Here is a 26,126-nt window from a genome sequence, read left to right as displayed (position 1 = left end):
TATTGACTATTTTTACTATTTTTCAATCTCTACACATGTATCGCCTATTATGAACGAAAAACATTCAGACGAAAGCGCCACCTTTTTCTAGCACAATTAAAGAAGTAAACAAACAACCAAAACAACTTATCTGTTTAGAAAAAAAGTTAAAAAGAGACAAACGATTAAGACACGAGTTATGCCATCACCCCTAGCATTACCCCCCAAACACAAGTTAAATTATATTAGCCTTTTATAGTTTTGCATACACTTTCCAATTTCATCAGATAAGAGACGACTAGCTTTTGAGAAAAGCTATTACTTGTTACTAAATTTAGATTTGACACGTCAGGTAAATTCCAATATGGAAGTTGCTCAAAGTCACAGGCGACATACACACAGTAGTAAGTGCATCACGGCTTTTATTCAATAATTAAAAACATCCTTTTTCATAATACTTATTACCTATTGCTTCCTCAAACGGATTTGAGTCACAAATTCTGCATGTGATGTGAATATGTGAATTCGTTTTGAAATAGTAGCTTTCCAAAAAAAGCTCGCCTGACGTTGTAAAAACCATTATTAAATCAGATCGATTACTCATTTATCCACACCATGACATATAAAAGCAACAGTAGCTGTACAAAATTCAAAAATTAATTTAAAGAAATCAAAACCGGGCTTCAAACTAAAACCGATGAAAACACATCAACTATAAACTTTTTAACTAAATATTTTATATCAAATCAAATGTAGCTATACATGTATAATGATGTTTTCATATGACAGTTTTTTGCTGGTTGAAAATAACAATGTTCATAACACAATCATGTATATTATAGTATATAATGGCAATTCAGGTTGCACTTAAATAAATTATTTATTCATTCATTTATTCATATAAGAGGAAAACAACCGGAACAACAGAAACCGCAAACATACACAGAAACGAAATTTTTTTATAACAACCGCCTGTTCCTGACTTGGTACGGGACATTTAAAGACAAATGATGGTGGATTGAAGCAGGTTTTATGGGTTTTATCCTAACCCCCCATGCAGTTAAATGGCAGTGTAAATAATATCGCGAAAATGACAAAACTAAATGACAGAAATACAACACAAACAAACATAAGAACAGAAAAACGCACAAATAAATTATAAAATGCTCGTTAAATGACTCGTTAAATGCAAAATAACTGGGGTTCACAACCAGTTTTTTATACGACCGCAAAAATTGAAAATTTTTTGGTCGTATATTGGTATCACGTTGGCGTCGTCGTCTGCGTCGTCGTCGTCGTCGTCGTCGTCGTCGTCCGAATACTTTTAGTTTTCGCACTCTAACTTTTGTAAAAGTGAATAGAAATTGATGAAATTTTAACACAAGGTTTATGACCACAAAAGGAAAGTTGGGATTGATTTTGGGAGTTTTGGTCCCAACATTTTAGGAATAAGGGGCCAAAAAGGGCCCAAATAAGCATTTTTTTGGTTTTCGCACTATAACTTAAGTTTAAGTAAATTGAAATCTATGAAATTTTGACACAAGGTTTTTGACCATAAAAGGAAGGTTGGGATCGATTTTGGGAGTTTTGGTTCCAACAGTTTAGGAATTAGGGCCAAAAAGGGCCCAAATAAGGATTATTCTTGGTTTTCACACAATAACTTTAGTATAAGGAAATAGAAATCAATGAAATTTAAACACAAGGTTTATGACTACAAAAGGAAGGTAGGGATTGATTTTGGGAGTTGAGGTCCCAACGGTTTAGGAAGTAGGGGCCAAAAAGGAGCCCAAATAAGCATTATTCTTGGTTTCGCATCATAACTTTAGTATAAGTAAAAAGAAATCTATGAAATTTTAACACAAGGTTTATGACCATAAAAGGAAGGTTGGATTATATTTTGGGAGTTTTGGTCCTAACAGTTTAGGAATTGAACTTTGTTTGATTTCATCAAAAATTTCATAATTGGGGTTCTTTGATATGCCGAATCTAACTGTGTATGTAGATTCTTAATTTTTGGTCCCGTTTTCAAATTGGTCTACATTAAGGTCCATAGGGTTCAAAATTAAACAGTTTGATTTTAACAAAAAATGAATCCTTGGGGTTCTTTGATATGCTGAATGTAAAAATGTACTTAGATTTTTGATTATTGTCCCAGTTTTCAAATTGGTCCAAATCGGGGTCCAAAATTAAACTTTGTTTGATTTCATCAAAAATTTCATAATTGGGGTTCTTTGATATGCCAAATCTAACTGTGTATGTAGATTCTTAATTTTTGGTCCCGTTTTCAAATTGGTCTACATTAAAGTCCAAAGGGTCCAAAATTAAACTAAATTTGATTTTAACAAAAATTGAATTCTTGGGCTTTTTTGATATGCTGAATCTAAAAATGTACTTAGATTTTTGATTATGGGCCCAGTTTTCGAGTTGGTTCAAATCAGGATCCAAAATTATTATATTAAGTATTGTGCAATAGCAAGAAATTTTCAATTGCACAGTATTCAGCAATAGCAAGAAATCTGCAATTGCACAGTATTGTGCAATAGCAAGAAATTTTCATTTGCGCAGTATTGCACAATAGCAAGAAATCTTCAATTGCACAGTATTGTGCAATAACAAATATTTTCAATTGCACAGTATTGCGCAATAGCAAGAAATATCTAATTGCACAATATTGTGCAATATCAAGAAATTTTCAATTGGAGTTATCTTTCTTCGTCCAGAATAGTAGTTGAATCAACTTAGATCATTGTTTTATACAATATACAATGTATATTCACTTTTACTACCAACTGATAAATTAAAACAATCTTTACCATTCAGTGATAACAAGCACTTTATTTTACATTTTAATATTTTATGATGTATTTAAATTAGTAGTCATTGTTGCAAACTCCATTAGAAATTTGAGATCAGTTTTGGAAAAAGGAAATGGGGATGTGAAAAAAATGGGGGGGGGGGTAAATTTTTCTCATTTCAGATTTCATAAATAGAAAGAAAACTTCTTCAAACATTTTTTTGAGAGGATTAATATTCAACAGCATAGTGAATTGCTCAAAGGCAAAAAAAAAATATTTTAAGTTCATTAGACCACATTCATTCTGTGTCAGAAACCTATGCTGTGTCAACTATTTAATCACAATCCAAATTTAGAGCTGAATCCAGCTTGAATGTTGTGTCCATACTTGCCCCAACCGTTCAGGGTTCAACCTCTGCGGTCGTATAAAGCTGCGCCCTGCGAAGCATCTGGTTTATTCATGCAAGAACGATCTATTGTTTATAAGAACCATCGTGTTGTTGACCTCAAAACACAGCCATACAATTACTCAGGTAAATGTGAGTTGATGAGTAAAACAAATGCACATCTTGCCTTTTTGTACTTATCTAGTACGTACATTCCACGAGATCAACATGTTTTAATATCTCACTTTTATATTTGATTTTTTTTATATGTCTCACAGTTTTTTTTTTTTTTTTTTATAGAGATTATACCGTTAGTTTTCCCGTTTGAATGGTTATAGACTTGTCATTTTTGGGCCCTTTTATAGCTTGCTGTTCGGTGTTCAGTGGTTACAGATGAGTTTTTGTGTTTTGGTCTGTTTTGGTCTGTTTTTTATACAATGTATGCAATAGATCTACTATATTTGGTGTACCGAATGATTGTAAGGTTTACATGTCTAGCTGGCAGGTGTTTTCTGACCTTGACTTTAATTTTCATGGTGCAGTGGTCAAAGTTGATTTTTTGTCTTTTTCTCTAATTCTATTTGCAATAGGTCAGCTATATTTGGTGTATGGAAATATTTTATGATGTAAATGTTAGTATCGCAGGTTTTATTTGACCATGGCCTTTTTTTCACGGTTCCTTGTTAAGTTTTTGTGTTTTTGTCAGTTTTTCTAATACTATTAGTAATATGTCAACTATCTTTGTTGTATGGAAAGATTGCAAGCTGTGCGTGTCTGCCTGGCATGGTTCATCTGACGTTGACATCATTTTAATTGTTCATTGGTTAATGTTTAGTTTTCTTGGTTAAGTATGTTTCTGAGAAACTATAAGCAATAGGTCAAGTACATTTAGTGTATTGAAGATTGTTAGGTGTATATGTATTTCTGGTTTGGTTTATGTGACCTTGACCTTATTTTCTTGGATCATGCCAAGTTAATGTTATAGTTGTAGTAAAGCTTTATATTAAAGACTATCAACATATTATCAATGATTCGTAAAAATGCGAGACATTTCAGAATATTCCCATACTTTTTTCGTATGCAATGGCGTACTATGATTTGATGGTATTTCACTTCAAATGACGTGCTACATTAGCTTTGTAAATTAAAGAAACCATACTTTATTATCCAATAAAATTAGTTTGCACATGCGTATATTGACTACGGCAGGAAAATGAATTTTATCAAATTGGTATGCATTTAATGTATTCCATTAACTTAAAACACTTTCAAACTCTAAAATGATACACATTTTGTTACTAATACTTTCACAATGACAACAATGTGTTACAATTCGAAATTGACATATTTGACCTAGATACCACAACGTCCATGTTGGCTGTTCCAACTTCAAAACCCCTCCCTCTGAAAAACACGTTTCATCTATCGTCTGCTTGTTTACAAAATAAAATGGAGTATGCGAGAACAATCCCCTTAAAAATTGGACTTAAGGTAGAACATAAAGGACAAAACTACACAATAATTGACCATTACAACCAGAAACAATCTGTTCTACAGTATATTATTAGGAATATCTCATCAGGACAAACAAAGAGAGTATTCAGACACGAAATATGTGATGCATCAGTTACGTCAATGTTTGCCAGACTAACTGATGCCACAATATACAAGTTCGAGCAAGAGAGCTCGCAATCAGATGACGAACTTTCAACTGTTGCTGAAGGAGTTTCTGAACCAGTAGAAGAACCACAGCCAAGGTTAGAACTAGAACAAGCTTTAGAACCAGAACAAGCTTTAGAACCAGAACTAGCTTTAGAACCAGAACCACCCCTAAAGAAACCAAGGTTCAAAGAAATGCCAAGCAGAGAGCACATAGATATGTTGGCTCAGGCCAGAGTAGAAGAGACAACTAAGCAACAAACTGATTGGGGAGTGCGCCTTTTCAGAGGTAAATAAACTGACTCACATCACAACAATTAACTATCATTGTATATACATGTATATATTATTATGATTTTTCCTGCTATTATGACTACATTGTGTCCTCACTATTCCTGTTGCAAAGGCATGTATATAATAATTTCATTGAAACATATGATGTAAGTAAACGATAAAATATAAAATGAATTATAGGTTATTATTACTGTCGTACTGAAATGACAAAATTGTTCCATATTTATGATAAAATGGATTGACCCTAGCAGGGAATCGAAACCCATTCTCCTATAAAAAAAATAGGCGTAATTACCAATATACCACCAAGGTTTCCAATCCATTTACAAATGCAACAAGATTGTCACTCAGTTTGAATTTTAATCATCATTAGAAAAACAAAATTTATCAGCAAAAAATGTATGCATTTCATGTGACGTACATGACATGTATTATGAACTGTGAGTCGCAACAAGACTATTTACAAATCATTCAACCAATAAAATAAAGAATAAAGGCCTTAAAACATCATATTGTGACATATATACATTTCCAAATTTGCATTTATTATAAAAGTGAATATTATTTAAACTTGATAAAATATTAATTTAAATTTCAGGATGGTTGACAGAGAACCAATACAGTGACAAGTTTGAGAAACTTGAAAGCTCCATATTAAACGACAGATTATGCTTTTTCTATCCAAGCCTGCAAACAAAAAAAGGGACAGATTACTCTAAATCAGCATTAGTTGGAATACTTGCAGCAATATCCCGTCATCTCACATCTCCACCATACAACCGTAATGTTAATTTAATGAAAGATAATGCCTTCATGACATCAAATCATGTTATAACGGGAATGATAAAAAACCCTAAAGAGAGCCGGCAAAGATGTTACGGTACACAAAAAACCTGTAGCTCAAGGAGACATACAGCGTTTATATTCAAGTGGGGTTTTCAACACAGATTCACCAGCAACACTACAAAAGAAAGTATTCTGGGACTTAATGTTGAATTTTGGAAGACGAGGCCAGGAAGGGTTAAATAGTTTGACAAAGTCATCTTTTGGTAAATTCAAAGATGACAGGGACCATACATATTATAAAATGACATACAATGAGGCAAATAAAACTCACCATAGCGTTGATTCCCATGAAAACCGTCAAGAGGTGCGTATGTATGAAAAATCAGGAGATGAAAACTGTCCAGTGGCAAGTTTTGATTTTTATGTATCTAAATTGAGTCCTAAATGTAATGCGCTGTTTCAACAGCCATTGCTTTATCCAAAACCTAATTGCTGGTATGCTAATCAAGCCATGGGAAAAAACAAATTGAGTCAAATGATGCCAAGGATTTCAAATGAAGCAGGCCTTTCCTACAGATACACCAACCATTGTATAAAAGCTACCGTTGGTACTGGGCTGAAACGCGCCGGGGTCGATGATTTAACTATCATGTCAGTTACGGGTCATAGAAACATTAAATCGTTAGAAAGTTACGTTGCTGGACCGTCAGATGCACAAAGGCGTGCACTCTCATCAACTCTACAGGGTGTAGCTACCGCAATTAACAGTAATGAATATGTGTCAAAGGGCCCCTCCTGCCAAGTCTCAAATGTCAGTACATGTACAACCTTATCCAGGAATCTTCTGTCAGACATGAGCATTTTTACAAACGCTACAATAACCCGGGGAACATTTACGATAAATTTAGTTAATAAAGACTTACCCGATTCTCCTGGTACGTCCACCACCATTGACAAGTTCAACTGACTGAAAAATGCGGCCTGAAAGGTGCGTGTCAGCTGAAATTGACCTCAAAGCCAAAAGAAAAGACGTTGATTTATAACTTTTCTGTTATTTTGTGACACAAACATTGTTTTAGTTAATAAATTTGTTAATTTCTGTTTTAATTTAGAATTTTAAAAATATTACAACTTTGCGAAATTAGACTGGTTTGAACTAGTTGAATAAAAATCAACAGGGAGGTTGATGGAAGAGCCTACACAAATACTGTAACCTTATACACAGCGAACATAGAAATTACCGTAATTGTCCTAATCAGAATCGAAATAATTGATGGCAGCTATACTTTATTGTATTTTTAACATGGGTAGGCATTATATTCGTGTTATTTTAGCCCTCGCTATCGCTCTGGCAAAAATAATCACGAATATAATGCCTACCCATGTTAAAAATACAATAAAGTATAGCTGCCATCAATTATTTCTTAAATTACTTCGCAGTTCAGTTATTTAAGAGAAACCTATTCAAAACCATTGCCATCAGAGTCCGGTTATGTTGTTGATATTTTATCCATCTGTTAAAAACTATGACGCAGAAATGAAAATAATATCTAAAAAACCCACTCTAAATAGTTATCTAAAGTACCAGGATTAAAATTTAGTACGCCAGACGCGCGTTTCGTCTGCATAAGACTCATTAGTGACGCTCATATCAAAATAATTATAAAGCCAAACAATACAAAGTTGAAGAGCATAGAGGATCCAAAATTCCAAAAAGTTGTGCCAAATACGGCTAAGGTAATCTATTTCTGGGACAAGAAAATCCTTAGTTTTCGAAAAATTCAAAGTTTTGTAACAGGAAATTTATACAAATGACCATATAATTGATTTTCATGTCAACACCAAAGTATTGACTACTAGGCTGGTGATACCCTCTGGGACAAACGTCCACTAGCAGTGGCATTATAATTTAATACGTCAGAAGCGCGTTTCGTCTTCATAAAACTCATTAGTGACGCTCAGATCAAAAGAGTTATTAAGCCAAACAAGTACAAAGTTGAAGAGAATTGAGGACCCATAAGTACAGAAAGTTGTGCCAAATACGGCTAAGGTAATCTATTCCTGGGACAAGAAAATCCTTTGTTTTTCGAAAAATTCAAAGTTTTTTTATCAGGAAATCTGAACATTGACCACAATACGATCTAATGCTTAGCAGATATCAGTTCGGTCACAAAAATGTCATTTTGTCAGCTAATGTTCCTAAACACAGATCACAACGAGAAAACCTTGTATAAATGACCAAGATCAAAGAGTCTGAGCTATGTTTGCTGTTAATAAAATACAAGTTGAGTAAAATGTCATTTATTCAGAAATTAATTTAAAATGCAACTTACATCTTAACAATTATAATAGTACTGCATAAATGACAATGACTTTAATAAGCAAAGGTGGGGTTGAAAAAGTGCCACACCGTAACAAAATAAACATCATAAAAATGACAAAAATAAAAGTGAGTTGAAAAATTAACTCACCAACATATGTATATACAAATTATATAAACAAGTATACATGAATATTGTAATCAATTCATGTTTAAAGAAAAAAATAAATGTCCTATATAATAACACTTAAAAGGGAGGGAAATGGGAGGGTTTTCAGATAAATTCAAAACGATCTTTTCTTTCTCCCAAAACAAAGGCGAATGACCGCATGTCCAAGCACATGTAGAAATTTGATATTAATTACCGATTTTAAGAACTGACCAATCAGATAATGTAATTAGATGATCATGCATTGAACATGATGTAGTCCTTGACCTCATGTTGATATACTTAAACAAAGAAATGCCTTCTACACACATGGCATTAATAAAATCAATATTATCGGAAATTCCAGCCAAAAAATCTTTTATTTACAATAAATGTTATTTTGTCAGCTAATGTTCCTTGACACAGATAACAACGAGAAAACCTTGTATAAATGACCAAGATCAAAGAGTCTGAGCTATGTTTGCTGTTAATAAAATACAAGTTGAGTAAAATGTCATTTATTCAGAAATTAATTTAAAATGCAACTTACATCTTAACAATTATAATAGTACTGCATAAATGACAATGACTTTAATAAGCAAAGGTGGGGTTGAAAAAGTGCCACAAATCCCAAGAGGGATCCCCAACCGAGGACTCTGTATTCAACTTAGAAACTCCAGAATTAGAAAATTGAGCAAGCCATGTTGACCTCAATAAAAAACACCCACAATTGAATAAAATATACTCTTTTTAACTTTAGCATTTCAGTAAAAGTGTAGAGCAAACCATGTTGACCTCTACAAAAATAATAACACATATTATAAACAAAACAAAACAAAAAAGAAATGATATATAAGTATACAAAATCATCATTGATAATTAAACTTGTAAGGAAAGGTAAAGCAAGCCATGTTGACCTCTACCAACCCAATAAATACCATTACATATAGTAAATGACTGAAATAAAAAAACTTAAATTTGCAGAGCAAACCATGTTGACCTCTCTAAAAGTAAATACAAAAAATCACAATAAGGTAAAGCAAGCCATGTTGACCTCTACCAAAGTACTTAATAAGCGACTGAGATTATATTAAATCTAAGTGTGAAAATTATCAAGTCGAATATAATGTTGAAAAGCGTTCGACTTCCATCTACCCATGCTTTGGATCAAGGCTAACGGCACACCTCTGGCAGCTGCAGATGTCGCAGCTCCAATTCGGAAACTGTGGCCTTTATAAAAATTAGTGTCTAATCCTACGAAATTAAGCAAACTTTTTAGTGAAGAATTGAAATAAAAACCCGAAACAGGTTTTCCACATTTAAATCGAAATAAAGGACCATGTGGACAATTTTGTAACCTTAGATATTCCTCAATAGCTTTAACAGGACATAAATAATTTTCAGGACGTCTAGCTATTGATAATGTCTTACTCTGTAGATTACTATGTTTGTAGAACTTCATAGTAATTGTCATATTGCTCACATGACCATTTACTCTTTCAAACTTTATATCTTCCCTTTGAATTACTCTATAGATTTCAGACTCAGTTTTAACTGCAATTTCTCCAATCCTTAAGAAACAAAAATAAGCCGTAGACATCATAACTTTTAACAAAACTTGATTATAAATGCCTACTATTACTTTTGGTAAAGCCTTAACCAATTTTACAAGAATGTCATAGGTTGTTGGCAGCCGTGTATCAACAGAATGTCTCAACTGTTTTGTACCTTTTAACATTTTTTTAATAAAAAATGTGTCTGTTGGATCCTGTAAGAACTTAATTTTATGCATAAAACTGATGGCTGATATGTAAGACGCAATTGTAGATGTTTTGATAATTTTGAATAAATAAATGTGAAATAAAATGAGCAACCATGACATGAGTAGATGGAAGTACATTAACTCCTGGAAAATATTTCTGACAAAAATTTGAATACACACTTAGCATTCTATTATATGATGACTGAGTAGCAGCAGATAATGATGCACTAACAAGCTTATCAGTCATAGATGCAAAAATTGAGGTGGAATGACCACAGGAGTTGGACTTAACCAAGGAGCAATCTGATGAGCTTCCTGAAATGAAAAACGAGACAACAAGTCACAAATAACGTTTGTTTTCCCAGGAATATGTTTGGCTCTAAAATAGATATTGTACTTTAATGCAGCTAACACTAATCTTCGGATCAGTCTCATAATATTCTTTTCCCGAGATGATGTCTTATTTATAATTTCAGCAACAGCTGAATTATCTGTTAAAAACAGTATTTTATGATTTGCTAATAGAGGGCCCCATATATCAATAGCTAACACAATCGGGAAAAGTTCTTTCACTGTAATGTGTAAATCAATTAACTCCGGTGGCCATTTCCCTGAAAACCATTTGCTGCCAAAAACTGCAGCAAAACCACCATAAGTACCTGTAGCATCAGAAAACAGTTTTAAAAAATCTGATGAAACCCATTCTTTGAATAAAAAACAAGATTTACCATTGTAATTTTCAATAAAACTGTACCATAACTTAAGATCTAATCTTGCATCAGAATTCAGATTGATTCTATAATGAGGAGATGTATGACCTATAGTCAGATCAAAAAGCCTACGTAAAAAGGCTCTCCCAGGTATGGTAACTCCACATGCAAAATTTAAAAGACCCAATAAGGATTGCAATTCTCTGAGTGAGATACTGCGTTTACATTTGTATTTACTTAATAATTGCAAAATTTTTTCTATTTTCTCCATAGGTAATCGAGCTACCATCTGAGTAGAATCAATTTCAATACCGTAGATAGTAATGCAAGTAGTAGGGAGTTGTGTTTTTTCTGATTTGATGGGTACCCCCAATTTATCAGCAAGACAAAGAAAAGTTTGTAATGCACTATAACATTCATTTGAGCCAGCTTTTCCGACAAAGAAAAAATCATCTAACAGGTGTGATACCCCATATATTTGAAATTTAGCATTTAAAATCCAGTGGAGGGCTGTAGAAAAAGCCTCAAATAGCTGACACGAGGACGAAGCCCCCATGGGGAGGGATACATCATAATAAAACTGTTTGTCCCAATGAAAACCTAACAGATGATGATCTTTTTTAGCTATTGGAATTAAGCGAAATACATGCTCAATATCGGTTTTGGACATTAGACAGTTTGATTCATAAGATTGGACTAAATCTATGACTGTTTCAATGTTTTGGTATTGTACTGCCGAAAATTCTGGGGAAATACCAGAGTTTACAGAGTCACCCTTAGGATACGACAAATCATGTATTAATCGATAAGAATTGGGTTCCTTTTTTGGAACTAAACCCAAAGGGGAGCATACAAAAAGAGGGAAAGGGGGCTTTGTAAATGGACCCTTAACTCTGCCTGCTTCAATCTCTTTATTCAGTTTCGATTGCACATGATAATTTTCCCTTGCACTTTTATGATTTGGAGGGAAAGTCTTCTTATTAGGAGATGTAGAAAAACAAGAATTAATTGAAAATCCAAAAGAAAAACCATGAATCAATTTATCTTTCAACTGGGTTTCATAACCTACTAAAAATGTTCCAAATTTTCAACCTTTATTGGTGTTGGAAGTTTTGACAAAGTTTGCCTGTTTTCCTTTTTGCTCTGGACATGTGAGGGTATAGTGTTTCTTGCTGCAGTGTACACATTGGTGTTTGAGTTTACAAAACTTTGCTGTGCATTCCCCTGATTTACAGAAGGCCCAGCAATAGCCATTTGGGAATTGATACTGATGCTGGGCCCTCCTTTGAAAAGAATTTGGGCCTGAGTTTGAGGTTTTAGCATACGACTTCTTATTTTGACCTGAAAAATCAGATTGTCTTTCATATAAAGCAGCAGATCGCCAAAGTTCATCATTGATTTGATCCCATTGTAACCCTAAAATTTTTCTTATCTTTCTAAATTTCTCATCATATACTTTAGCGGCTTGGAAACCCAAGGACTTGCATAATGACCGTACATTAAAACCATATTTAATCAATGCTCTAGCCGACCTCAAATTCTTTTCAAGATATATAGACATAAATATGTCAAAAGCATTTGTCCATTGGTGAATGGACAAAAGCTCTTTGTTAGACTTCCTATTTGAAATTGTTATATTCAAATTCTCAAATAATGTTGATTCATTACATGTATCATCAATGTTAGAAGGTAATAATAAAGCAAAATTTACATAATTATCACACCAAACATCAGATTTAACCTTACTGCTGACATGATAGTCTAAAGGTATAGAATGTCTCAACATGTCACAAGCATAAGGATTCTCGGCATACGAGTTAGAGTTTAACAGCTCACCATCAGAAGACGTGTTAATATTAGGATCTGAAGACAATGGCGGTTGGAAGACAGCTAACATTTGTCCCTGAGAGTCATTATTTGATGAATTTTCTGGTTGTGTGGATGATGACGACAACATACCAGTTAAGTCATTAATTGGAACTGCTGTATTGTCTTTTACCAGTTGCACGCCGGAACTTTCAAACTTTCGGAATAAAGCATCAGCAATGTCATTTGCTGTTGGAACAGACGGCTGTTCAGTAATTGTTTCAGGAACAGCTCGTCTGGTCTTGCGTCTCCGCACTGGTGGCCTGTATAGTGGTGGTATCTCACTTTGTTCCTCCACTAAATTTGGAACATCTTCTTCGATGCTTTGAGGAGCAGCCTTTCTTCTTGTTCGGCTCTTCTGCTTTGGCATTTTGCTATAAAAACATAAAACAAAAAACAAAAATAAAAATAGAAATCCTGTATATCACAGAACTTTAAGAATGTTACTACAAATGTAAATAAGTATAATTTTTAAACCAAAATGCTTGTCAATAAAATTAACATAGTTGATATGATGATATATCTAGCAAAATGTACTCATGTTAAAAGTTAAGTTTGACTATGATACATGTATGCTAATTATTACTCCAAAACCAATTTTATAAAACCAACCAATATGAATAAAATTCTTTAATAGTACCAAAATCGATCCCTATTGTGACACAACCATTATAGGGAAAGACATGATTTATTCTCTGATTAAATAATTAACCTAATAATATACTAAAATAAAAGTATATAAACCATGATTATGGATAATCAATATTTAAATATAAAAAGAGACATATTATATTATATAACTCTGATATAAATGATGTAACCAACCATAATTATTTACAAATAAGACATCTTTCATGTCACCAGTGTCACAACCATGTGCGTATAAGCACAACCATGTGCATATAAGCAGCACAACCACGTGCATACTAAGCACAACCACTCAGAGATAATTTAGATTATAAATCGTTACAAAAGGTGATGGAGTAATAATATGCAAATAATTCATAGATAACTACATAATTGTAGTGTATGCTTCTTTTCTTCATATGTCCAAATAGGGACAATAAGTTTATAACAATCATAAACGGTAATTTGCAACGCATGTTTGCTCGACATTACATGTTCGTGAAAGGCTACCAACAGCAGCACGGACACTTCTAGCGTATATTTCCATACCTTCATCATTAAGATGAACTTTATCTTTTAATAATAAATCTGGGGTGTTCTTCCACAACCCCCTATGATGCCAGAAAGTCGCATTGTCTCTTTCCTCTTCTTTTCTCTTTTTCTTTTCTCTTTTTTTTTTTTTTTTTTTTTTTTTTTTTTTTTTTTTTTTGAATTTTTCAGATAAATTCAAAACGATCTTTTCTTTCTCCCAAAACAAAGGCGAATGACCGCATGTCCAAGCACATGTAGAAATTTGATATTAATTACCGATTTTAAGAACTGACCAATCAGATAATGTAATTAGATGCTCATGCATTGAACATGATGTAGTCCTTGACCTCATGTTGATATACTTAAACAAAGAAATGCCTTCTACACACATGGCATTAATAAAATCAATATTATCGGAAATTCCAGCCAAAAAATCTTTTATTTACAATAAATGTTAATCTATTGACAAAGCACATATTTTAGTGTGTATATCCGTTATTTATGGTAAAATAGGATTTCATTATATATGGTAAAATAGGATCTCATTATATATGGTTAAACTAGGATTACAAATATTACAAATTCAAACAATGTTGTATAATTATCATTTTGTTGCAGATATTGTGAGCAAGACATTCTATTCTGTCTGCCAATGATTGATGCAATTGCTCAACTTGTAAATCTAGTTCAAATTATGAAGCCAACTGCTAGTATGCAATATAGGGAATAGATAATTGAGATCGGAAGTGAAACATTACTGTGGGCTTTTCAACTGCTGAAAATAATACCTTTTTGAGAGGTTTCTTAATTGAGAAATGGCAACAAAAAGTGAATTTCGCAAATACAACAAAGTAAACACAAAAGGTGAAACACCTCTACATTTAGCAGCCAAAAATGAAAAACATGACGGGAAAATTGACATTGAGAAGTTATTGACAAAGGGCGTCGACGTCAACGCCCGTAATAAGTGGGGTCAAACAAAAAAGTCGTCTGGTATTGATGTCAATAGCAAAGATATAAACGGATACAATGCCCTTCAGAGTCTCATTGCGGCAAATGATGGCGAAAGTAACAATTCAGATGACAATTTGCCTGTAATGAGTATTTGCCTTCCAGGTGATGATGACGATGACGCTGACATATTCAAAATGCCACTTCGTGTATACGGTCATATGAAAAAAACATTTAGTATCGATCTAAGAAAGTCTTTGCAAGCTCTCATCAATGCCGGAATCGATGTTAACAATCAGACTACATTTGGAGACGGTATCCTTCATCTCATTGCTACGAGGGAGGAAAACACGCCATTATTGAAGTTTTTTTATTTCAAATTTTCCGGAAACAAATTTGAATTTGATTAACATAAAGAATGAAAACTTTTTGCATGTTTATGTTACCCACGAACTATTAGAAGATATTTTCGAATTGTTTGAATGCATTGCAAAATATGATCAATCTAGTTTAAGGGCATTGTTATCCAGCAGAGATGTTTTTGGAAAAACACTTTGGAATATAATGATAGGCGGAAAAGGTTACACTACATCAGCCAAAAATCTTAAAACAATTCTTATCTATGGTGTGTCTCCTGAAGTCAATGATACATTTGGAAACACAGTATTGCATCAAATTTGTGGTGTTTCACATGGATATGTGTATGGCGATGTATTGGAATATCTCCTGGAAATTGGTGCTGACATAAACGCACAAAACATGTACGGGGAATCTGTTTTATCCCTGACGTTAAGTGAGCATATTTTCAATATTTTTTGTGAGTTCAATGCAGATTGCAAAATTTACGATAAATGGGAACGAAGTGCGTTGATTTCTATCATGAAATATAGACCTATGCCAGATTTATTCAGGACTTTCCTTGTAAAGGGGACAGTTAATTTGAATACCACTGACATGTATGGATCTACGCCACTGCATTTTGCAGCATATCATAATTATGAGGAACAAATAGAGATATTGTTATTATTTGGTGCAAATATGAATGCTCGCGACAATCTCCAAGAGAGACCTCTGGACACAGCAAAGAGACACAATAGTTTTCGTTGCATTGCACTATTAGAAGCAGCAGACAGAATGGCTGAAGAACACACATCCTTTCGAAAATCAATGCATAGAGATAAGACGTTCGAAGAAATTTTTTATGGACTACCGGAGACGATAATATCGTCTTGTATCAAATCACCACAAGATATTCAGACACTACTAGAACTACCCTTGAATTTGAAGGACTTCATGAACTACCTTCTCGATACGTTCTATACCAGAAGTCCAAAATATTCATCTGAAGTAGAATCTGTCACATTGGATGTTAATAATCTTGTCACGTCACTTTGCACACAAATTCAAAAATACGATTCTAGATTTGAAATGTCAGTTTTTCCATCTGGAAGTATGGCTGAAGAAACAAAAATTGGCCGGCCTGATGAATTCGATTAAATGATATAACTGACATTGTAATGACAGACAATCTTTTGAAATCTGGATTCGCTTCTCTCAAATTTAAAACTACACAAGTTTTTGACGAGTATCTACCATTTACTGATGCTGACGGCTAGTTCTTGCCTATTTTGTTTCTGAGGTTATTCTACGATTATTTGGAAAGAGCACTGAATGAATCTCATCAATGGAAGGAGGGAAATTTCTACTATAATGTTGAAAATAGCATGGTGAAACTTTACGCCAAACCCGTGTTTACTTTTGATGTATATTGGCTGGGTTCTGTTTATAAGCAAATGAGAATCAGTATAGATCTTGTTCCTGCAGTTTACAAAAGAGGTTGGTGGCCAATAAATACTGATATTTACAAAATACCTCTCGTTAGTCCAGACATCAAAGCAGCTGGCTGTTTCCTGACGCTGCAAACAAAAGTGCACAAAATTCTTCTTCGCGACCACCACTGTATTAGCCGAACCTGTAACACTAAAGAACCTGAAGAGGAACAAGCAAAGAAGAGATTGTTGCGCATTTCAGCTGCTCCTGCAGAGATATGCCTTATGAAGTCATTACCTGATGATTTTCGGAAAGCTTATGTCTTGGCAAAAATTTTGAAGAACGTATGTCCTGATATTAATATTGAAACAAAACAATACAAGCTGGAGGAAGAAGACAGCGAATATGAAAAACCACGTCACACAAGACCATCTGAATTAATTAAAAGCTATATGTTAAAAAATAGCGTGTTTTATGTGCTGGACGAACTAAAAATGAAGAACCAATTAAAAGATGAACTGGAAGTATCTGAGATAACTATAAAGATGTTCAATTTTCTTCTGCGATTTGTTGATGGGGGATTTTTGCACATGCGTCCGTACTTTCTGTCAAATGAAATCAATGTCTTCGAGACATTTAGTGAGCTTTCCATTAACAAAGCATTTATTTTTCATTTAAAAACAGAATTTAGTATTAAGCTTATGCTAGGTATACTAAATGCTAAATTTCCAAAAGAATGTTTGTCTGCCTAAATAATTAATTTTAGCAATTAAAACACTAGCATTCTTTGTTACTCATGTTATCAAACACAACTTGTTGATTGCATTCAAAGCACTTCTTTCGATGAGATTTCCTTACGATGACATCCGCTCACGATTAAGTCAACAATTAAACGTGTTTAAACTGGTAGCGGAAAAGTTACCAAGACACTTCATAAAGCACCGGACATCATCATGCATATATATATATATATATATACACCGTATATTGGGTTATTTTCGCGGTGGTTAAATTTCGCGATTTTCATTAAATAATGTATACGAAATATTTTGTCGGTAATTACTTTGGCGGATTCAAAATTTTTTTTGCTACCTTTACATTTTGATGATTTTGTTCTATCCGCGAAAATAATCGACAAGTTGTACCCCTCGAAAAATACCCGCTATAATGTAGTTGATTGAACATACATTTTTAAACGTTAACCTACAGAGGTAATGGTAAATTATAAGAAAATGTACCAACGTTTAATACAAATATACGATGCAATGGGCCACTATACCTTACTCGCCATTTCAGAATTGAATGCATTCTAGGATATAGTATATTTTCAAGAGCTTGCACAAAGACGTTGTAGAAATAACCCATACGAATTATAACTAAATGGTTCACATCTTAAAAATGCATGACATATATGCGACTGACAGCAAACTAACAGCAATCAGTCAATTAACAACAAACTTCTTTTTCTCTGCTTCATAGGTTTCATATTACTGTTTTGAATCTAAAGTTTACTAAAAATTTGTTTGTAAATTTTGAAAATTTTGTTCTATTGACAGAACAATTTGTCCTTCTGCCATTTTGACATAATAATCAGAAATTTACTACTAGAATAAAAAATACAGACTTAGTACATATTTGACATAGTTTCACTAAAAAGAACACACCATACATGACATACAAACCTTCCCAGCAGGTTTTTGGAAAATAAATTAATTCTTACGATCATTAGTTATTTTCTTTGCAAGATATTGTGTTTTTGAGTTTTGTCATATGCATCACCATGATATCCTTCTTCAAATTGCATGAAACTGAATAGGCAATTTGTTGAATTTTGTTTCATAATTTCAGTCATATTAAAAATTGACTAGGTATTTTAAGTCATTTTGTATAATGCCTGTCAAGATTAGGCATTTTATTAATTGCCTGAAAATTCAGTCATTTTACAAAATGCCTGTAACATACATATAACATATTTCTGTATGTATCTGATCCAACTTAAGAGTCTGTAATTCAGTTATTGTCGTCGGTAGCTCTCTGTCAAAATTGAGTTTCGTTTTGTTTTTACATACACCATGACGTTGATTTACTCGTTTGAATAGTTTGCCATTTATATGTATGATGTATGAAATCTATAAATATCTTCGATAATTTTACAGACGCCAACATACTCGTGGTAATCGTTATTGAATATCCATTTCCCAGATGACATCGGGAATGTTCCAATTTGTAGTAATTTCACCCCCACCCAAACTAAAAATCTTCATATTTTACAGGTATTCCAAGATTACTAATCATCCAGTTATTCCTGCAATGTAAATCGCAGTCTGATAAATATTATAAAACCTGTAAATTAATTGCATCCTGTTCAAATTTGTAATCGTTTAACAATTAAGTTGATGTGTTTGTTGAAAACGATTTGTCAGAAATTTAAATTTTCTTTCGTGTCTCAAGGCATATACGATGAAATTTGATGGATTCAATAAACTAAGTACGTTACACTAAAAATACAGTATTCTGCATAAAATGAAAATTATAAGTCAGGATTATTCATGTTATTGTTTCACAAAAAAACAAAAAAAAAAACAAAAAAAAACCACATGAAAAAGTGTGATTGATGATCATGATGCTAGCTATTTAAAGTCAGTATTGCTATATTTAACTCGTTTGCACTTTTCATCTCATATGTTGTATAGCATAGATAGAGAGGAGACGTCTGATTGTGTATATCAAATAATTTGTTAACAACGGGATATGTATTCAATACTAAAAAGAGTATTTTACAGCTACGTACTACAATTTTGTAACATAACCGTAACACATGGTATGTAATATCCATCACTTCTTTGTAGTCAAATTCATTACAATGTTAAGTATGACGACCATGATGCCGATTTTGTTTAGTACGACGAACTTGTTGCCGGCTTTGTTTAGTAGGACGACCATGATACCGGCTTTGCAGATTACTGATAACATGTCATCAAACACCCTTTCAAATAGCATGGAACTTTTATCGAGTCTAGGTCATCGAAAACAAAGGATGAATCACAAAAGGACCAATTTAATATTACCATTGACAGTCATAACTATGACAAAACAATCAATAGACTCGCTAGGCGAAATGATAGAATTCGGAAAAGAACCAAAAAGGAACGGAAACCCAAACGAAAGCAAATGAGACGTAAAAAAACATAACGTTTTAATAAGGTATGACTGTTCCCTATACATTGGGTTACCTATGTTATGATTGTTTTGGCATTAGAGATTATATGTGTTAATAGTTTTATAGTGTATGTGTTCTTACAAAAGCAAAATATATCTCTGGTAACTGTGTTGCTTATATTTTTAGCAGTTTCCGATGCCATTACTGCTGTTATCATGTCAGTGCTTAACTTGTACGTTTTTATAAATGCGAAAAGTAATTTTGATTTTAAAGAAGATAATTATCAAAAATACCAGGATTATAATTTTATACGCCAGACGCGCGTTTCGTCTACATAAGACTCATCACTGACGCTCAGATCAAAATAGTTAAAAAGCCAAACAAATACAAAGTTGAAGAGCATTGAGGACCCAAAATTCCAAAAAGTTGTGCCAAATACGGCTAAGGTAATCTACTTCTGGGGAAAGAAAATCCTTAGTTTTTCGAAAAATTCAAAGTTTTGTAAACAGAAAATTTATAAAAATGACCATATAATTGATATTCATGTCAACACCGAAGTGCTGACTACTGGTCTGGTGATACCCTCGGGGACGAAACGTCCACCAGCAGTGGCATCGACCCAGTGGTGTAAATAGTTATCAAAAGTACCAGGATTATAATTGTATACGCCAGACGCGCGTTTCGTCTACATAAGACTCATCAGTGACGCTCAGATCAAAATAGTTAAAAAGCCAAACAAATACAAAGTTGAAGAGCATTGAGGACCCAAAATTCCAAAAAGTTGTGCCAAATACGGCTAAGGTAATCTACTTCTGGGGTAAGAACATCCTTAGTTTTTCGAAAAATTCAAAGTTTTGTAAACAGAAAATTTATAAAATGACCATATAGTGTTACTAACTGCTACATTGTGCCTGCAAAAAACCATCGTGTTCATGTGTCCATTTACAAACAGATTTAATACACGGAAGTCAATGAGCATATCATGTTTAATTATTGTGGTATCTATCATTTTATATATTCCGGAAGCCATTTTTAGATATGGAATATTTGGCAAAAAAAGAAACGGATATTGTATTAATACAGATAAAAACTTAGAACGGTTTACCTCAAAGTTGAATGAATGGTCCTGGTGGATAATTTTTGTTATACATGTATATGTACTAATGCTTACTTCGGTATTGATATCTACAATTTACATTTGCTTCAAGCTTACATGTCTCAGGCGTAATTTGCCATGGAAAGATACAACAGTTACCCAACGAAAACATCGAAGGTCTGCCTTATTAGTGATTTTAATATGTGCCGTGTTTATTCTTTCGGAAATAATGAATGTAGTTGTCATCATACATGATGTGTCGATTAGTTTCTTACTGACTAAAGACGTAAGAAATTTCTTCAGACGATGTACAGCTTTTAGCCTTGGAATTGGTTTTACTATGAACTTCATTGTTTATCTTCTGATCAGTGAGCAAATACGAAATCAAGTTTCTAAAAGTTTTCGGATACCTTTAAATCGATGTACATTGAAAAGTGACTAGACAATCTGCTGTTGAGCACGAAAATGCGATTTAATGTGTCCTCGAAATAAAGCATTAAAGTGTTCATATGAAAGATTTTGTGAAGTGACCTGTTGATATTATTTGATAGCGATGTATTTTCATCAAGTATTTCTGTTCGTTGTAAGAGTCCTTCTTTCAAATATTTTTCAACATTGAAATGATCATATGATATTCTTGACAAAGATAGAAAACATAAGACCGGCAATGTTTCTGTGAATCCTCTTCTGAAATCGTAGTAGTGTAAAGTTTTTTTCCTCAAGAATTAAAAACATGCAAACTAATGTCTGCTATAAATTCAAAAGTGCTTTGCTGACTAAATGTATGTTAACAGTGTATATGTACATGTTTATAGTGTGTTGTATGTTGTGATGTTACAATATTGTTTCAGATAAGGGTGAAGGTTGGTACCTATTAAAACGCTTAAATCCGCTGCAATTGTTTGCATCTGTTCTAAGTCAGAAATTGGATGTTTTGTAGTGTCGTTTGTTATATCTTTTTATATCTATGTTAGATGCTTCATCTACTGTTAAGGATGGGTGAACATTTCCAAGAGAAATCATCGATGGACAAGATTTTTTAAAACATGAGTAACAATACAAACACTCAATGATTCGTGGTTCTCGAAAATAACACCAAATCATAGGTTGAAAAGTTGGCACATAGAATCTACAACATGTGCCGAATCTAGATTCCCTTATATGTGATGCTGCTTAACAAAACTATACTTCTGATCGTGTTTAAACACGTTTACAGGTAATTAACGCATCAGAGTTGTTTACACCGTCACGTGAATTATGTTTACTTGACTTCTGATACTATGGAAATCAGCTTAAACAAGAGGGGCGATTGTTATCAGAGGGGCATTCAAACTCAAAAATAAAAATGACAACGTCATGGTTACAAAAGAAAACAGACAAACAGACAAATAGTACACAAACACAAGATAGAAAAACAAAGACTTAGCAATACGAACCTCATCAAAATGACAAAATGACATTAAAATGACGTATGTCCAAGACAAATATATAAAACCCTTCATTTACCCTTCTTTATACCCATGTGTTTTGTATTCAGTATATGACTTTAGTGTCTAGACAGTCACACAATTAAAATGGTTTCGTTATGTAATATGTGTGGTACAAAAGTCCACAGGTATGTCTAACTCTTTACAAAATTTCTGATTGTTTTGTTCAGACATCGTTTTCAATATAATTGTATTTGATGCGACTGGCATACAAGTAAGAGGTTTAGCTAGGTATAAAACCAGGTTAAATCTTCCATTTTCTACATAGTAAAATGCCTGTACCAACTCATGAATATGACATTTGCTGTCCATTCGTTTGATGTATTTTATCATTTGATTTTGCCATTTGATTTGGGACTTTTCGTTTTGAATTTTCCTCGGAGTTCAGATTTTTTTGTGATTATAGTTTATACTTACCAATATTGAAGAGCATGTTATTTATTTTGTATTCCTATGTTTGTGTGATTATATTTTTATGGCCCTTCAACAAAGTTGTCGGGGTCATATAGTTTTACGCTTGTCCGTCATTCCGTCATTTTGTCATTCCGACATTCTGTCATTTCGTCATTCTGCAAAAAAAACTTTATCTGGACTTTTTTCTTAATGCCCTCAAATATTGAGTTGTTTTCGAGTTAACCATGATGACATACAGATCAGGATTAAGTTTCGTCCAGCTCCGCTGATTTAAATTAAAGGTTTTAGACTTTTGTTTTTTTTTTGAAAATCACGGTTATACAGACTTTTTTTTATACGCCTTTAGATTTTGCGCTGATTTGTTTATATGTGAGACTACAATGGTGAGTTACAGATCAAGTTTATGGTTTGTCCGCTATGCTGATTTTCGTGTCGTTTCAACGTGTCTTTTTAGATCTGCAGTACATCCACTTGCTGTTTGTTGATAGTTTGAAATTTAATTACTCATTGCTCAAGGAAATTTTTCCTCAAACTGGTATTGGTCCTGAGAGCTGGATATTATCCATGCATGTTTGTGTTCACATGACTGTGTTGTTTAAATTGCAGGTTTTTCAACTTTTTGAGACGGAACCATTCCTGTCGTTCCGACACATCTAGTTTTTACATTTTTCTTTATTCTTTTGTTTATACTGTAAGTTACAGCCCTTGGATGGTGTAAACTTCCCAAAAAACATATATGGTGTAATGGTGTATGGCATATGGTACAATGATGCAATGGTGTAAGGTTTATGGTGCTATGGTGATTGTGTAACGTGCGATCGGGAATGGTGTTAATGATGGTGTACGACATTTCATTGGTTGAAAACGAAGTTCTTTTTTTCGAATTGTAAACATAAACAATAATGATAATCTTAATATTTGAAATTTAATTGCATTATGGGTAATTTCGGATTATGTAGATATAATGGGAAATGGTGTATGGTGTAATGTGTAAGGTGTATGGGGCAAAGGTATAACGTTTAAGGTGTAATGGTACAAGATGCATGGTGTAATGGTGTATGGTGTATGGTGTAATGGTGTAATGGTGTATGGTGTATGGTGTTGGTGGCAAGTTTACACCATCCAAGGACTGTATCAACAGTTTATAGAGCATCAGGGGAGGGGAAACCTTTAATTCGAATTATCTGATTGTCATATAAGGATTAACGAGTCTTCGGTGAGTATATTGTTACTATTTGAATAGGAAAGATAGTTTATATCAACTGATTTCGAGTTTCAACAATTGTGGTACATTTATTTCACTTAAATATGGTCACACTCTCAATGTGTTAAATAAAAAAAATTTTGATCTAGTCTTTTTCACATGCTAGTAAAACGCCATATGTCCTTTTCTGGTGTCAAACTTCAACATCAGTCATTACTGTAGACTTTATTTACATGTACTCTTCAGAATGTCATAATCCTGACTTGGTACAGGCTTTTTCTTAAGTATTAAATGTTGGATTAAACCTGGTTTTATATCTATCCGAACTTCTCACTTGTATGATAGTCGAATAATATTCAATCAGTAAGTCTGTTCTTAACGTTAAAGGTTAGCAGCACTAAGTTTGCATATGGGTGTGATGGAAACTATGACTATTTTAATTCCCTAAGTAGTCGAATGATAAACAGAATCTTGTCGGAATTATTCAAGAATGCAGCATGCCTCAATTGATGATGGCATTATACAATTAATCAATTAATAATCCACGAAGACTGAATTGCTTCTGGAAACCGAACAAATGTTATCAAGAAATAGTTACTTTTTCAATTATTTCAAATTTCCAAATGGATTAACCATACTTGATGTACTATAAGACGCATGTCTTTTGGCACAATACCAGGCTTATAATTTAATACGTCAGACGTGCATTTCGTCTACATTAGACTCATCAGTGACGCTCAGATAAAAATAGTTTAAACGTTAAACAAGTATAAAGTTGAAGAGCATGCGCATTGAGAACCCAAAATTCCAAAAAGTATTTATTCTCCTTATCGAACAGGAATATTTTGATATCTATTGTTCAAGCAAACTACATATTTGTCATTCTAAAATTACTTATAAGCAAACATGTTATGTCACGATAAGAATAATACACATAAGGAAAACGGTTCATTTTGAATGTACATGTAAGTCGTATTTAAAACAGTTGCTGAAATTAAAAGCAGATTATAGAATATCACATTTTGAAAATGATTTAGAAATAGAATGAAATTCAAAACAGTGTGGCTGTGGCCATTGATTGACACATTAAATTCATCCATTGACTGGGACAATTTACGTGAACGTTTGTCTGTAACGACCACTGTTCATGACGTACGTACGATAGACATTTAAACTGTGGGGTTACCAAAGGTTTCTTAACGCCTTTAATTATAAAATAATTCGAAAAAATAATCAGAAATAACCTTTATGTTTTGATTTATATAATTGATATAAATCAAAACATCGTGTTATTTCTGATTTATTTTTCGAATTACTTTATTAAGGTGTTGAGAACCTTTGGTGACCCCATAGTTTAAGTGTCTTTAAAAAGTACATAGTGAGCAGTGGTCGTTACATACAAACGTTCACCTAAATTGTCCCAGTCAATGGATGAATTTAATGTGTCAATCAATGGCCACAGCCACACTGTTTTGAATTTCATTCTAATGAAAAATCTTGATTCTTATTCAAATAAATGTATAAATGTTGTAGAATATTGAATACTACATTTTTGGTAATAGTTTAGAGATAAGTATTAGAGTACATAAGACGCCTATTTCCAGTATAAGAATTAAATTCCAAGAACTTTCAAAGCGGATGTAATTGTAACGGCTGACAAAGCTGCCAACAACGTGGTTGTGGTCTGCCGTAAATGCTACACCGACATTCTTAAAATTGAAATTTTAAATTCACCTAGCATTCAAGTACGTGCGCTGAACAGAGAGCATTATAGTAAACAAACATATAACCACATCACAGCTTAAGGCTTCTTCTGAACATTTGAAAGTCCCTTCAATGTATTGGTTACCTAAACTACACAAAGAAACCAGTAAGATATCGTTTCATCTCAGCCTTCAGTAAGTGTTCAACAACTAATATCTCAGTGCATGCTTTTGACAAATTCCTTAACTAATAACAAAGAGCTTATCATAAACTATTATAATAAAATATATGAAAATAGTGGAATTAACTATTTCTGGAGTGTACAATTTATTTTGGATGTTCTAGATAAATTACGTATTTATGATGGTACTTTTGATACGGTTGACAGTTTTGAATTTTCTACTCTTTACACTACACGTCCACACACTCTTATCAATCATAAGTTTTCGTATTTAATCAAATGGTCGTTTGGTTATTT

The 26,126-nt window shown here is 33.2% G+C and overlaps 4 protein-coding genes across 4 annotated transcripts; 2 read left to right on the top strand and 2 right to left on the bottom strand.

Annotated features, from left to right (window-relative positions):
- The first annotated feature begins 315 nt into the window (after positions 1-315).
- LOC139502707 (ankyrin repeat and death domain-containing protein 1A-like) lies at positions 316-17,380 on the top strand. The gene is made up of 2 exons (XM_071292271.1): positions 316-383; positions 14,481-17,380. The coding sequence occupies exon 2, from the start codon at positions 15,378-15,380 to the stop codon at positions 16,308-16,310; it is 933 nt and encodes a 310-aa protein (XP_071148372.1). The 5' UTR covers positions 316-383; positions 14,481-15,377; the 3' UTR covers positions 16,311-17,380.
- On the bottom strand, positions 10,372-11,394 carry LOC139504286 (uncharacterized). Its single transcript, XM_071294352.1, has one exon. The coding sequence runs from the start codon at positions 11,392-11,394 to the stop codon at positions 10,372-10,374; it is 1,023 nt and encodes a 340-aa protein (XP_071150453.1).
- Positions 11,926-13,074, bottom strand: LOC139504285 (uncharacterized). Its single transcript, XM_071294351.1, has one exon. The coding sequence runs from the start codon at positions 13,072-13,074 to the stop codon at positions 11,926-11,928; it is 1,149 nt and encodes a 382-aa protein (XP_071150452.1).
- LOC139504284 (serine/threonine-protein phosphatase 6 regulatory ankyrin repeat subunit C-like) lies at positions 14,678-15,223 on the top strand. The gene has a single exon (XM_071294350.1). The coding sequence runs from the start codon at positions 14,678-14,680 to the stop codon at positions 15,221-15,223; it is 546 nt and encodes a 181-aa protein (XP_071150451.1).
- Positions 17,381-26,126: the final 8,746 nt, after the last annotated feature.

This window comes from Mytilus edulis, chromosome 14 (genome assembly GCF_963676685.1).
Source record: "Mytilus edulis chromosome 14, xbMytEdul2.2, whole genome shotgun sequence".
Classification (NCBI taxonomy): domain Eukaryota; kingdom Metazoa; phylum Mollusca; class Bivalvia; order Mytilida; family Mytilidae; genus Mytilus; species Mytilus edulis.
Note: the sequence above shows the minus strand (reverse complement) of the source record. Positions and strands in the feature narration are given on the sequence as shown.

Bases quoted from the DNA above. Each gene is read 5' to 3' on its own strand.
- LOC139504285 (XM_071294351.1), bottom strand. From the start codon at position 13,074: ATGCCAAAGCAGAAGAGCCGAACAAGAAGAAAGGCTGCTCCTCAAAGC.
- LOC139504284 (XM_071294350.1), top strand. From the start codon at position 14,678: ATGGCAACAAAAAGTGAATTTCGCAAATACAACAAAGTAAACACAAAA.
- LOC139502707 (XM_071292271.1), top strand. From the start codon at position 15,378: ATGATAGGCGGAAAAGGTTACACTACATCAGCCAAAAATCTTAAAACA.
- LOC139504286 (XM_071294352.1), bottom strand. From the start codon at position 11,394: ATGGGGGCTTCGTCCTCGTGTCAGCTATTTGAGGCTTTTTCTACAGCC.